General features: G+C 43.8%; 1 protein-coding gene across 3 annotated transcripts in view; it reads left to right on the top strand.

The window, feature by feature from the left end:
* SNX4 (sorting nexin 4) overlaps positions 1 to 12969 on the top strand; it is a 29523-nt gene extending 16554 nt beyond the window's left edge. Inside the window, exons 10-15 of one of the 3 annotated variants that reach the window (XR_008847203.1) lie at positions 3767 to 3856; positions 4933 to 5032; positions 5236 to 5381; positions 6008 to 6122; positions 11729 to 12703; positions 12808 to 12969. Coding sequence is in view for 2 of the 3 variants with exons in the window: in XM_056535981.1 (XP_056391956.1) it covers positions 3767 to 3856; positions 4933 to 5032; positions 5236 to 5381; positions 6008 to 6122; positions 11729 to 11776 (499 nt within the window). In the remaining variant the exon portion in view is untranslated. Of the gene's footprint in view, positions 1 to 3766; positions 3857 to 4932; positions 5033 to 5235; positions 5382 to 6007; positions 6123 to 11728; positions 12773 to 12807 lie in introns of those variants that run through there. The other 2 variants (XM_056535981.1, XM_056535982.1) reach the window with 2 other exon arrangements.
* The last annotated feature ends 3177 nt before the right edge of the window (positions 12970 to 16146 follow it).

Below are 16146 nucleotides of genomic sequence, written 5' to 3'. Positions count from 1 at the left end.
TTTCAAAGGAACGGTGAATTTATTCCATGATGTGAGAGACTACGTTTCTCCAGCCTCACGCTGGCTTGAGAAACGTAGTCTCTCACATCATGGAATAAATTCACCGTTCCTTTGAAATCTACCTGTGGTGTGCTGCTTCTATATTTTTGTATATATATATATATATATATATATATATATCCTTGAGTACCGTCATTAATCTCCGCATCTGATACAAAATACAGTTCTGTAAATGAAATGAGTCGCAGCTTCAAGTACAAGCAAGAAGTAGCAGGACTGTCTTTGGGGGTGCAGCAGCAACGGGACATTGACAGTCATCGGACACACCACATTACGGTATTAACGGAATCTGAGGGAGAGCCATAGCTCAATCTGAAAGGGAATCAATCATCAGATTTTAATAAATATATATGAAAAGAAAAGGCATCCTGCACTCACCGAGTAAGACCTGGTTATCTGGCTCCCATCTCTGGCTGCTCCTCCAGTAGGGACTTCACAACAGCGTAGTCTTGAAGTCCCTACCGGAGGAGCAGCCCGAGATGGGAGCCGGATAACCGGGTCTTAAGCGGTGAGTGCTGGAAGTCTTTCCTTTTCTTTAGTTTTTCTATTGCGGACTACTTTTTGCATTGTCCTAGCACCGCCGTGTATGGTTAAAGCTGGTTGCCTACCTGGAGTGAGTATATATCTCGCTGTTTGTGGGCTAAAGGTATAGGTGCCACGGTTTGGATTCTTTGGTTTGAATATGAATATATATATATATATATATATATATATATATATATATATATATATACACACACATACACACACACACATACACACACACACACAAAGAATAAGTTGGCCAGCACTATTGATTCCAAACTATTATACGGACCTGGCTTACAGGTGCAGGCTGCTGGGCTAAATATACAGCAACAGGAGAATACAGCAGCACACTGCTAGCACAAATATATAGATAAAACATGAGTATATAGATACAACATGAGAAGCTATTCAGCTATGGTGCAGTAATGAAATAGTGAGATACTTAGCTTGCAATTTGGTGGCAAAATAGCTTGGACCGCCCCACCACGGTAAGGTGATCTCATTGGGACGGACCCTACACTGTGAATATGCCTCTGTGTGAATAGATCAGCAGGCATTGCAGGATCTGGAACATCCAAATCACCTTATATACACCTGATAGAGGTGGGGGAGTGGCTACCTCCATGTTGGTTATTGCACCCCACCCACCTCTATCAGGTGTATATAAGGTGATCTGCTGATCTATTCACACAGAGGCATATTGATAGTGTAGGGTCCGTCCCAATGAGATCACCTTACCGTGGTGGGACGGTCCAAGCTATTTGGCCACCAAATTGCAAGCTAAGTATCTCACGATTTCATTACTGCACCATAGCTGAATAGCTTCTCATGTTGTATCTATATACTCATGTTTTATCTATATCTTTGTGCTAGCAGTGTGCTGCTGTATTCTCCTGTTGCTACATATATATATATATATATATATATATATATATATATATATATATATTGACCCCTCTACTTATGATGGCCTCGACATATGATCATTTCAACATATGATGGCCTCTCAGAGCCCATCGTATGTTGAAGGCAGCCTCAACATGATGCTGCTGTGTGTCGGGGCCATCGTACAAACAGCTATCTGACAGCGCTGACAACTTCAGCAACAGACAGATAGTTGTTTAATGTGCCCCGTGTGCCCCGTTCTGCCTCCTGTTACTCACATGCTGTCCTGCTAACTCATACAGGCTTCCACTGTGAGCTCCGTGTAAGCCCCGCCCCCCCAGTGCATCCATAGCCAATAGCCTGTAGCATCTTGCTGCAGGCATCCAATGAGCTGCTGGCTGCCCTCCCCTTCCTTTCCTATAGAGCTGTAGTCGGCAGGATGGTAATGGAGGACATTCTGCCCCCCCTGAAGGTATTTAAAGAACTGTACAGTACTGTATGCGATGTCACACATCACATACAATACATATACACACTATACACCCCATACATCAATGTTTCCCTATCAGTGTGCCTCCAGCTGTTGCAAAACTATAACTCTCAGCATGCCCAGACAGTCAATGGCTGTACATGCATGCTGGGAGTTGTAGTTGTGCAACAGCTGGAGGCACCCTGGTTTGTTAAACACTCCCCATACACTCCACATACAATGGTCATCCCAGAACCAATTAGCAGTTTCCCATAGAGATATGTATTCAACATACAATGGTTCCGAGGCCCCAGAACCAATTACCATTTTTACATAGACATATGTACTCGACATATGATGGTTTCAACATATGATGGTTCTCCTGGAACCAATTAATATCCATATGTTGAGGGACCACTGTGTGTGTGTGTGTGTGTGTGTGTATATATATATGTATATATATATATATATAATACATATACACACACACAGTGGTCCCTCAAGTTACAATATTAATTGGTTCCAGGACAACAATTGTATGTTGAAACCATCATATGTTGAGACCAGAACCTGGTAATTGGTTCTGAAGCCACCAAAATGTCGTCCAAAAATAGGAAAAAAGTGAGAATTAAAGAAAAATAAGTAGATAACTAATATAGATAAAGCAAATCCTTACATATAAAAGTAATAAAGATCTGCTGGGAGCTGTAATCACTGTCTATGTCAGTGTTTCCCAAGCAGGGAGCCTCCAGCTTTTGCAAAACTACATCTTCCAGCATGCCCGGACAGCCGAAGGCTGTCCGGGCATGATGGGAGTTGTAGTTTTGCAACAGCTGGGGGCACCCTGCTTGGGAAACACTGGTCTATGTAGAGGACAGGAGCTTCTTCAGGGTCCTGTACAGAACACGCAATGTCCTAAAAAAGTAAGATGGAGTCGCCCTCACCTGGAGCAGGTAACCCTGGTACAGGTAAAGTGTACAGAAGAAGATGTAATACCTCCCTGTACTGTAGGGGGCGCAACCAGACATCAGTCAGTGCATACACTTCAGGAATACAGGGGTTTTACCAGTAAAATGCCCATTCTGATTGGTCTGTTCTTCCGGCCATTGACAAGTTTTGCAGATCTGTACTGTCTGTACATTGTATGTTGAGTCTGGTTTCAACTTACAATGATCTTTTCTGGACCATTGTATGTTGAAACTTGTATGTTGAGGCAATTGTAAGTTGAGGGATCACTGTGTGTGTGTGTGTGTGTGTATATGTATGTGTGTGTGTATATATATATATATATATATATATATATATATATATATATATATATATATATATATATATAAATTATATTATATTCTACAGGTGCTAACAAGATTGTTGATAAGAGCCCTTCCCCTCCCACTAGTTACTAATTAAAAGAATGTCCCCTGAGTGGGTGGAGCGGAGTTCCTCCGTGTACTCTGTGCTGCTCCGTTCACTGTGGGACTGCGGAAGAGAGTGCAGCTCTTGGACCCCACTTATCATCTAGTTCTCCCTATACTTTGAATTGAACATATGTTATCCACTTGGGATAACCTCCTGAAAGTATAAATGTCCTGGTTCTCTTCTGCCAGATCTTTATATTCACTGTGGATGGAGTCGAGTCCATGCTCGGCACATTTTGCACATGACCCCTACTAGTTAGAAAAGGACCAGTGCATGACACCCACTGACTGATGCCTCGACAACCGGACTGCCCAGCGATGACTTGGGCCTGACCTAAAGTGGAAGAAAATCATGACATGTGCACTTTAATGATGGGAATAACTCTTTATTTTATGGCGTCCACAGGTATGCAGCGTCCATTGATGACATCCTGGAGGAGGAGGAACACTATGCCGATCAGCTGAAAGAATATTTATTCTATTCTGAAGCTCTAAGGTACCTTTATGCGTTTTCCTTCTCTCCACCACATATACTGCTAATGGTTTGAGTGGAGAAGTCAGATTGTAGATATGCAGCATGGCTACTGTGGTCTTGGCAGAGATGTATCAGAACATGACATCAAACACCATCATTTATTATTATTTATTAATAATAATTATAATCATAATTATTAATAATAATTATTTTATGTTTATTTGAAAAAAAAAAAAATTCCACCGGAGTACCCCCTTTAAAGGGGTACTCCGCCCCTGGCATCTTATCCCCTATCCAAAGGATGGGGGATAAGATGTTAGATCGCCGCGGTCCCGCTGCTGGGGACCCCAGGAATCGCCGCTGTGGCACCCCGCTATCATTACTGCACAGTGCGAGTTCGCTCTGTGCGTAATGACGGCCGATACAGGGGCCAGAGCAGCGTGACGTCATGGCTCCGCCCCTCATGACATCACGGCCCGTCCCCTTAATGCAAGTCTATGGCAGGGGGCGTGACAACCGCCACGCCCCCTTCCCCATAGACTTGTATTGACGGGGGCGGGCATTGACGTCACGAGGGGCGGAGCCGTGATGTAACAATGCTCCGGTCCCTGTATCGCCCGTCATTACGTGCAGAGCGATCTCGCTCTGCGCAGTAATGATAGCGTACCCGTACCCAAAACCGCAGCCTACCACAATTTTTCGTCGGGTGAAAAACCGTATTGTAATGTATGCATGTTTTTTTTTTTTTTTTAACATGGGAGTCAACGGGAATCATACAGAACCGTATGTGCATACGGTTCCATCCTGTTTTCACAATACGTTTTTTTTTCACTTTGCATAGTTTTCAATCAAACAAGTGAAACTTTATTCATAATGGAGAAAAAGTTAAAAACGTATACCTTTTTTGTTTCTTAAAAAACGGATGCAACCGGACATGATTTTTAAACTGTATACGTATTAAAATTTGTACACACGTTTTGAAACAGTTTAGTCCGGTTTTGAGGAATCCGTTTTTTTATCTAAAACCTGATACGGGAACTGTATTGTAAAAAACGTGTTGTGCACCCGGCCTTATTCTGCATCTAATCTGTTTTCAGAGCCGTCTGCAGGAAACATGAGCTGATGCAGTACGACTTAGAAATGTCGGCGCTGGATCTGGCCTCTAAAAAGCAGCAGTGTGAGGAGCTGTCCACCGGGGTGAGTAAAGGCTGCGCTGCCAGGGGGAGTAAAGGCTGCGCTGCCGGGCTGGGATCGTTCAGCCGTAACTGCACCAGAAATTGGCAGGAAGTCTATAGGATTGGACTATAAATGTCTCTATGGGATGGAGCCTGTATTTCTGACCTTGGACCTCCAATATTATTTGCGTGTGTTCACACTGGCTTCTCTGGTTTGCCCTGCAGACTGTGAAAACTTTTTCGATAAAGGGAATGACCAGCAAACTGTTTGGTCAGGAGACTCCGGAGCAGAGAGAAGCCAAAATAAAGCTGCTGGAAGAACAGATAGAAGAGGGACAGGAGCAGCTGAAGGTGCAGAACGTAGAGAGCAGGTGCGTTGTTCTGGTGTCGCAGTGGGAGGAGTCTGTCTCCTGCTGTTTCTTATGGGGGTTTATAGTCTTGAGGCTGAGAACAGGGTTTTTGTACTAGGGACCAAAAACGCTGTAGCCTAGATGTTACCTGGTGTCAATAGAGAAATATGAAACGCCAGGCCAGTGTTTCCCAACCAGGGTGCCTCCAGATGTTGCAAAACTACGACTCCCAGCATGCCCGGACAGCCAAAGGCTGTCCGGGCATGCTGGGAGTCGTAGTTTTGCAACATCTGGAGGCACCCTGGATGTGGAAAACTGCACCAGACCCATGTGACTCGTGCCTGAAAAAAATGAAAGTTGTCTTTGTAGCCTAAATGAGAATTACACTTTGTATATAGGTGAAAGCAGTTATGAGGTAATGTCAGCATTATTATTATTATTATTTTTATTATTAATAAAATATATATATTATATATTATATATTTATATATATATATATATATATATATATATATATATATATATATATATATATATATAAATAAATATATAAATAAATATTTATTTATTTATTTATTTATTTATTTATTTATTTATTTATTTATTTATTTATTTATTTATTTATTTATTTATGTATTTTTTTTCAGGGACTTTGTGCAGAACGCTTGGTTGGAGATTGAACGTTTTAAGGATCAGAAGAATCGGGACCTGAAGGAGGCTCTGATCAATTACGCCGTCATGCAGATCAGTATGTGCAAGAAGGTGAGCGCTGCAGTGCGATCTGGAGAACATCCACTATAATGCCTAAAGTATGTGCACCCCCCCTATTAACTATTGGATTTGCCCATTATAGCCATCCCCGCTGTTAGATTATGTTCACAGGGCGTAAAATTTGCAGAATGTCTACCTGGAAAACGCGGACTGACATTCCGTAAATTTAAACGTTCTCCCAACGCTAGGAATGCTCGGAAATCTTCTTAGACGGCAATGCATTTCTGAGCAGAACCTGTAGAAACAATAAACGTGTTTGTTTGTGCAGAAACCAAAATCAAGATTTCTGAAGCAGAAACGGTGCAGCAGAATAGGTGTCCTCTGCAGTGCAATTTCCGAGCATTATACTTCAGCGAAATTCCGCCGTGTGAACATGGCCTTAAAGGGAAACGGACACCTTTTTGACGTAGGGAAAAGATTGATTTGGTTAGAACTTAAAAGGGGTTATCCAGGAATATATATATATATATATATTATATTATATTATATATATTATATATTATATATTATATTATATATATTATATATTATATTATATATATTATATATTATATTATATATATTATATATTATATTATATATATTATATATTATATTATATATATTATATATTATATTATATATATTATATATATATTATATATTATATTATATATATATTATATATTATATTATATATATATTATATATTATATTATATATTATATTATATATTATATTATATATATATTATATATATATATATATATATCTCGCGCTCTCATCTGGCTACAGAAAGTTAATATATATTATATATTATATTATATATATATTATATATTATATTATATATATATTATATATTATATTATATATTATATTATATATTATATTATATATATATTATATATATTATATATATATATATATATATATATCTCGCGCTCTCATCTGGCTACAGAAAGTTAAACAGATTTGTAAATGACTTCCATTAAAAAAAAATCGTAATCCTTTCATTACTTATGAGTTGCTGAAGTTGAGTTGTTCTTTTCTGTCTAAGTGCTCTCTAATGACATGTGTCTTGGGAACTGTCCAGAGTAGAAGCAAATCCCCATAGCAAACCTCTTCTACTCTGTGCAGTTCCCGAGACAAGCAGAGATGTCAGCAGAGAGCACTGTTGCCAGACAGAAAAAAACTCTGCTTCAGCAGCTGATAATTATTGGAAGGATTAAGATTTTTTTTTAATAGAAGTAATTTACAAATCTGTTTAACCTCTTCAGGACATAGGGCGTATGGATACGCCCTGAATCCCGAGTCCTTAAGGACCGAGGGCGTATCCATACGCCCGTGGGAATTCCGGCCCCCACCGCTAGCCGGTTGGGGACCGGAGCCGGATGCCTGCTGAAATCGTTCAGCAGGCATCCCGGCATATCGCCCAGGGGGGTCATTATGCCCCCCCATGTCGGCGATCGCCGCAGATCGCTGGACAATTCAGTCCAGCGATCTGCGGCGATTCCGGGTCAATCGGGTCTCCAGTGACCCGATGACCCGGAATTACTGGCTGTTCGGGGCCGTCAGAGACGGCCCCGAACAGCCAGAGCCTGCAGGGGTGAGGTGGCACTGGTGCCACCTCACGATCGCCCTGATTCGTCGGCCGGATTACCGGCCGACCAATCAGGGCGCCTGCTGCGGGTGTCACTCCCGCACCCGCTCCGCCCCTCTTCCGGAGGACGTGAGCGGGTGTGGGAAGACGACCCCCGGTGCTGGGGACCCCCGATCCCCGGCGCCCCTGTTGGGATCGGGGCCCCAGGAGCAGCTGCGGCGGCGGGACTGACCTGCAGAGTCTGGATCGTTGGAGGTGAGTGACAGCCTCCTGCTGTTGCTTAGCAACAGCTCCCAGCATGCAAAAAGGGCATGCTGGGAGCTGTAGTTATGCAACAGCAGGAGGCAGACCACCACAACTCCCAGCATTCCCTTATGGGCATGCTGGGACTTATGGTTTTGCAACAGCTGGAGGCACATTCTTTCTATGGAAAAGTGTACCTTCAGCTGTTGTCTAACTACAACTCCCAGCTTGCACAAACAGCTAAAGTGCATGCTGGGAGTTGTAGTGGTGCATCTGCTGGTTGCATAACTACAACTCCCAGCATGCCCGTTGGCTGTCGGTGACTGCTGAGAGTTGTAGTTTTGCAACAGCTGAAGGCACACTGGTTGTGAAACTCAGAGTTTTTTTTTACCTAACTCAGTGTTTCACGACCGGTGTGCCTCCAGCTGTTGCAAACTACAACTCTCAGCAGTCACCGTACACCATGCACCGTACATGCTGGGAGTTGTAGTTTTGCAACAGCTGGAGGCACACTGGTTGTGAAACACTGAGTTAGGTCACAAACTCAGTGATACATAACCAGTGTGCCTACAGTTGTTGCAAAACTGCAACTCTCAGCAGTCACCGACAGCCAACGGGCATGCTGGGAGTTGTAGTTATGCAACAGCTGGATGTCCCCCCCAATGTGAATGTACAGGGTACACTCACATGGGCGGAGGATTACAGTAAGTATCTGGCTGCAAATTTGAGCTGCCGCAAACTTTCTGCTGCAGCTCAAATTGCCAGCGAGAAACTACTGTGAACCCCCGCCCGTGCGACTGTACCCTAAAAACACTACACTACACTAACACAAAAAATAAAATAAAAAGTAAAAAGCACTACATATACACATACCCCTACACAGCCCCCCTCCCCTCCCCAATAAAAATGAAAAACGTCTGGTACGCCACTGTTTCCAGAACGGAGCCTCCAGCTGTTGCAAAACAACTCCCAGTATTGTCGGACAGCCGTTGACTGTCCAGGCATGCTGGGAGTTTTGCAACAGCTGGAGGCACCCTGTTTGGGAATCACTGGCGTAGAATACCCCTATGTCCACCCCTATGCAATCCCTAATTTAGGCCTCAAATGCGCATGGCGCTCTCACTTTGGAGCCCTGTCGTATTTCAAGGCAACAGTTTAGGGTCACATATGGGGTATCGCCGTACTCGGGAGAAATTGTGTTACAAATTTTGGGGGGTATTTTCTGCTTTTACCCTTTTTAAAAATGTAAAATTTTTGGGAAAACAAGCATTTTAGGTAAAAAAAAAATTTTTTTTTTACATATGCAAAAGTCGTGAAACACCTGTGGGGTATAAAGGTTCACTTAACCCCTTGTTACGTTCCCCGAGGGGTCTAGTTTCCAAAATGGTATGCCATGTGGGTTTTTTTTTTGCTATCCTGGCACCATAGGGGCTTCCTAAATGCGGCATGCCCCCAGAGAAAAATTTGCGTTCAAAAAGCCAAATGTGACTCCTTCTCTTCCGAGACCTGTAGTGCGCCAGCAGAGCACTTTTCACCCCCATATGGGGTGTTTTCTGAATCGGGAGAAATTGGGCTTCAAATTTTTAGGGGTATTTTCTGCTATTACCCTTTTTAAAAATAAATTTTTTTTGGGAAAACAAGCATTTTAGGTAAAATTTTTAATTTTTTTTTTACATTTGCAAAAGTCGTGAAACACCTGTGGGGTATTAAGGTTCACTTTATCCCATGTTACATTCCCCGAGGGGTCTAGTTTCCAAAATGGTACGCCATGTGTTTTTTTTTTTGCTGTTCTGGCACCATAAGGGCTTCCTAAAGGTAACATGCCCCCCAAAAACCATTTCAGAAAAACGTACTCTCCAAAATCCCCTTGTCGCTCCTTCCCTTCTGAGCCCTCTACTGCGCCCGCCGAACACTTTACATAGACATATGAGGTATGTGCTTACTCGAGAGAAATTGGGCTACAAATACAAGTAAAAATTTTGTCCTTTTACCCCTTGTAAAAATTCAAAAATTGGGTCTACAAGAACATGTGAGTGTAAAAAATGAAGATTGTGAATTTTCTCCTTCACTTTGCTGCTATTCGTGTGAAACACCTAAAGGGTTAAAACGCGGACTGAATGTCATTTTGAATACTTTGGGGGTGTAGTTTTTATAATGGGGTCATTTATGGGGTATTTCTAATATGAAGACCCTTCAAATCCACTTCAAACCTGAACTGGTCCCTGAAAAATACTGAGTTTGAAAATTTTGTGAAAAATCGGAAAATTGCTGCTGACCGTTGAAGCCCTCTGGTGTCTTCCAAAAGTAAAAACATGTCAATTTTATGATGCAAACATAAAGTAGACATATTGTATATGTGAACCAAAAAAAAAATGTATTCGTAATATCCATTTTCCTTACAAGCAGAGAGCTTCAAAGTTAGAAAAATGCTAAATTTTCAAATTTTTCATCAAATTTACGTATTTTTCACCAAGAAAGGATGCAAGTATCGACAAAAATTTACCACTATGTTAAAGTAGAATATGTCACGAAAAAATAATCTCGGAATCAGAATGATAACTAAAAGCATTCCAGAGTTATTAATGTTTAAAGTGACAGTGGTCAGATGTGCAAAAAACGCTCCGGTCCTTAAGGCCAAAATGGGCTCCGTCCTGAAGGGGTTAAAGGAGTTCTCTAAGCTAAAATTTTTAACCCCCGCTGTGCCCGGGCTGTAAAACTATACATAATAACCTTTCACTTACCTGCCTACGATCCCCCGTTGTTCCGATATCGCCGTCCCGTTCTCCGGTCTCTTCCACTTCCTGCAGGTCGGTGACTTCACTCTGCGCTCAGCCTATCAGCGGCTGCGACGGGACATTGCTGCGGCCGCTTGATCGTAGGCAGGTAAGTGAAAGGTTATTATGTATAGTTTTACAGCCCGGGCACAGCGGGGGTTAAAAGTTTTAGCTTAGAGAACTCCTCTAACTTTCTGGAGCCAGTTGATATATATAAAAAAAAAAAAATTCCTGGAATACCCCTTTAAGTGTATGTGTTGTCAGCAAAAACTTTTTATAGAGTGTAGATAATACTATTATATGTATATTTGTAATATTCATTGGTTAAAAACCTTTTTAGATTTTTGGGTGAAATAATGTTGTCCCTGCAGCTATTGCCTGTGTGTCTCCATGCGGAGACCAAATACAGGAAGTGAGGGCGGGACAAGCAGGGCTCTCTGTATGCTCCCAGCTTGTCAATCAGTCTGCTGTGTAAGCCAGGAGCATGACGGAGAGCCTCGGTGCCCATGGCCCCCCTGCCTGTCCTCGGTGCCCATGGCCCCCCTGCCTGTCCTCGGTGCCCAGGGCCCCCCTGCCTGTCCTCGGTGCCCAGGGCCCCCCTGCCTGTCCTCGGTGCCCAGGGCCCCCCTGCCTGTCCTCGGTGCCCAGGGCCCCCCTGCCTGCCCTCGGTGCCCAGGGCCCCCCTGCCTGTCCCTCACTTCCTGTATTTGGTCTCCTCCATAGAGACACACAGACAATTTCAACCAATGTATATTACAATTATACATATGTTATTTTCTACATTATATAAAGTTTTTTTCTAATGACAGGAACACTTTAATATGTTGCAGTAAGTTTCAGGCTGCGGTCTTAATTTTTTTTTATTGTTTTTGTGACCCCCTGATATGCAGTTTGCTGCCTGCTCCTACTCGATTATCATGTTTATACAGATGATCTGTAGTGTGTGATAGTTTATATGTCTTGTATTCTGACCTGTATCTTCTCTTTCGTTGTCTTCAGGGCATCCAGGTCTGGACTAACGCTAAGGAATGTTTCAGCAAGATGTGACCCCTGGAGCCCATTGTGTCCGCACGTCCGGGCACTGAAGCTGCAGCCTAATCTTCTGGGAATTTGGACGTCCTCTGCCTCAACCGTGAAAATCTTGGAGACTTTCATTGTCGTTTTGTTTTTTAACTGGAATATCTGACATGGAGTTGTTCTAGTAGCCGGGTGCAGAGGACGGCATCGGCCTTCACCTTGGCTGTCTGTGACGTCTCGGTGCCAACAGATCCGCTACAGAACTCTTTCTTATTCCTCTACCTTCAGCCGTCACTTTTCAGGCCCGTTGTCTGCACTTTGGCTTGAAGGAATGACCTGTTCCCCCGGAGCATGTGCAATCAAAGGGTCAGTAGTCACTTTGTGCCTTAGTGATGTCACTAGGGGGAGTAGATCAGCCCCTGTACCCACCGCCTTCATGTGGGGGCTTGTAAGGGATCCCATTATTTTTAGAGATTCTAAAAACTGCAGCTTAAGATTCCAAATATCACATTTTGGCTTTTCTATAACCTTGTCCCTTACATGCAGGAACCCGATCGCTATTTATAATGGTGCCGTCTGCTGAAAGAGCTTTTGCTGCAGCTGACTTTCAATTTAATTTCTTCACCATTTTCAAGATCTCTGCTTGCTCCCACTGAAGGATTAAGATTTTTTAATAGAAGTAATTTACAAATCTGTTCAACTTTCTGGCACCAGTTAATTTAAAATTTAGTTTGCCACCAGAGTACCCCTTTAATGATAAGAACTCTGTAAATTAAGTATTAGGCTGCTTTCAAATGCGTCAGTAAAAGCCTGCAGCTGCTGCGCATGTTTAGAGATCACAACCGGCACCTGAGGTTGCCTTTTTTAATAGCGGCAGGTCCAGGCAGCGGCTGCTATTATCAAGAGACAGATAGTCATTAGTGCCAGAGATTGTAATTACAGCCGCTACCTGGACTTGTCACAGCTTAAAGCGACAACTTCAAGGCGGCTCCAACGACTAAATGGACGCAGCTGCCCTAGTCTCCTGCCAAGTGTAACCCTTACACTTGGCAGGAGACTAGGGCAGCTGCGTCCATTTAGTCGTACACATGCAGTGCCAACATTAATCGCTTTGCTGACAACTGGAGCAGCGGGCCCTGTTCACTTTAAAGGGGTACTCCAGTGGAAAACTTTTTATTTATTTTTTTTAAATCAACTGGTGCCAGAAAAACAGATTTGTAGATTACTTCTATTAAAAAATCTTAATCCTCCCAGTACTCATTAGCTGCTGAATACTACAGAAGAAATTATTTTCTTTTTGGAACACAGAGCTCTCTGCTAACATCACGAGTAGAGATGAGCGAACTTACAGTAAATCGATTCGTCACAAACTTCTCGGCTTGGCAGTTGATGCCTTTTCCTGCATAAATTAATTCAGCTTTCAGGTGCTCCGGTGGGCTGGAAAAGGTGGATACATTCCTAGGAGACTCTTTCCTAGGACTGTATCCACCTTTTCCAGCCCACCGGAGCACCTGAAAGCTGAACTAATTTACGCAGGATAAGTCATCAACTGCCGAGCTGAGAAGTTTGTGACGAATCGAATTTACTGTAAGTTCGCTTATCTCTAATCACGAGCACAGTGCTCTCTGCTGACATCACGAGCACAGTGCTCTCTGCTGACATCTCTGTCCATTTTAAGAACTGTCCAGAGTAGGAGAAAATCCCCATAGCAAACATATGCTGCTCTGGACAGTTCCTAAAATGGACAGAGATGTCAGCAGAGAGCACTGTGGTCATGATTCAGCAGAGAGCTCTGTCTTCCAAAAAGAAAAGAATGTCCTCTGTAGTATTCAGCAGCTAATAAGTATTGGAAGGATTAAGATTTTTTTTTTAATTGAAGTAATTTACAAATCTGTTTTAACTTTCTGGCACCAGTTGATTAAAAAAAAAAATTAATAAATAAAAAAAGTTTTCCACCGGAGTACCCCTTTAATGGCCAAACTGAGTGACCAAGTGATTCTATTGGGGATGTAGCCTCTATTTTAAGTGCATAGGGGCTACTGTTCTTTTTGAAATAGAGCATTAGTTCTGAAAAGGAGACACTAGGTGACGCAGTTCAACCATAGAAGTGAATGGCGTCCTCTGCTCCCATTATTGGCAAAGCGATTAATGGGGGTGCTGCATGTGGACCTTCCCGTAGAGCGGCCATAAAGGGAGGGGGTAGCTGAAAGAAGTTGAAGTGGCGAAATTGTTCAATTTACACAACTCCCGTTGGCCTTTTAATAAGAGTTGCACAAATTACGTAGCCCTGCGAGCTGCAACGTTTACATAATTCTCAGAGCTGCCTAATCATTGTAGCTTGCGGGGTTAAGTTATTGCGCAACTGCCATTAAAGGGGTACTCCGCTGCTCAGCGTTTGGAACAAACTGTTCCGATCGTTGGAGCCGGGAGCTCGTGATGTCATGGCCACACCACCTCATGACATCATGCCCCGCCCCCTCAATGCAAGTCTATGGGAGGGGGCGTGACAGCGTCACGCCCCCTCCCATAGACTTGCATTGAGGGGGCGGGACTATGACCTCACGAACTCCCAGCTCCAGCGTTCGGAACAGTTTGTTCCAAACGCTGAGCAGCGGAAGACCCCTTTAAGGTCAATGCGAGTTAAAGTTGCGTATCTTCCCTTCTGCAGCTGCTTCCAGCTTCCCGACTACTTCCAGCAGCAGCTGCAATCAGGCCAAAGGGGGGTATCAAGATGTTGAAATCAGGAGATGGGAAATGCCCCTCTTAAGAAGTGACAGGAGCGGCCTGTTACCACCACCCCGCTTTGACCCCTTTTCCCTGCCTGGTACTCCGCACTTTGCCTCCTGCATGTCACTCGGACGCGCCGCTTTGGTTTTCTTTTTATGATGTTATTTTCCATCATTGACCAATATTCGTTATGAGAACGGTTATTACATTCCTTGTGCCAAATTCACAATAAATTATAATAAATTCATCCTTTGGGGTTTATGAGTGATACTGTTTTGCATACGATCTGAACTTACGACCTTATGACCTGGCGAGAGATCCAGATTCATCGTCGTGTGCAGAGTTGTCAGAACTATGATCCTGCTCGGTAAACGGCGTAAACAACAACTAAAAAGGTTATAGAGTGATTTTTAAGCATATTACGGTACTTAAACGGGTACTCCACCCCAAAATATCTTATCCCCTATTTAAAGGCCCAGCGGCGGGACCCCCACGATCTCGGCTGCTGCACCCCAGACATCCGATGAACGGAGCAAACTTTTCTCCGCGACGGATGACTGGCGATGTGGGGCGGAGGCACGTGATGTCACTGTTAGGACCCGCTCGTGATGTCATGGTCATGCCCCCTCAATGTAAGCCTATGGGAGGGGGGCGTGGCGGCCGTCACACCCCCCTCCCATAGACTTGCATTGAGGGGGTGTGGTCGCGACATCACGAGTGGGGCATGGTCGTGACGTCGCGAGCCTGCGGCGCTGCACCCGTCTCTCTAAACTAGAGGTCTCAAATTATCTGGGGTCCACTGGAGGTAGAGGCTGGGTGAGGTTGGGCCACATGTGCTCCTCACATATAATGCCCCCATCATGTGCCCCTCACATATAATGCCCCCATCATGTGCCCCTCACATATAATGCCCCCATCATGTGCCCCTCACATATAATGCCCCCATCATGTGCCCCTCACATATAATGTCCCCATCATGTGCCCCTCACATATAATGCCCCCATCATGTGCCCCTCTCATATAATGCCCCCATCATGTGCCCCTCACATATAATGCCCCCATCATGTGCCCCTCTCATATAATGCCCCCATCATGTGCCCCTCACATATAATGCCCCCATCATGTGCCCCTCACATATAATGTCCCCATCATGTGCCCCTCACGTATAATGTCCCCATCATGTGCCCCTCACGTATAATGTCCCCATCATGTGCCCCTCACATATAATGTCCCCATCATGTGCCCCTCACGTATAATGCCCCCATCATGTGCCCCTCACGTATAATGCCCCCATCATGTGCCCCTCACATATAATGCCCCCATCATGTGCCCCTCACGTATAATGCCCCCATCATGTGCCCCTCACATATAATGCCCCCATCATGTGCCCCTCACGTATAATGCCCCCATCATGTGCCCCTCACGTATAATGTCCCCATCATGTGCCCCTCACATATAATGTCCCCATCATGTGCCCCTCACATATAATGCAATACAGAAATGTGGGTGCACTACTGTGGTAGATGTATACAATGACATTGGCTAATCCCTCAACACTGATGTTAAAATTGAGACATTCGCCAGTGTATCCTTATATTAAGGACACACCAGAGCCCGCACACCAACGCCAAGGTTTCTCAGATGGCACGGGACCTAACGCTAACCTACCTGTG

Source organism: Hyla sarda, chromosome 8, assembly GCF_029499605.1.
Source record: "Hyla sarda isolate aHylSar1 chromosome 8, aHylSar1.hap1, whole genome shotgun sequence".
Classification (NCBI taxonomy): domain Eukaryota; kingdom Metazoa; phylum Chordata; class Amphibia; order Anura; family Hylidae; genus Hyla; species Hyla sarda.
This window is presented reverse-complemented; position numbering and strand designations above follow the sequence as displayed.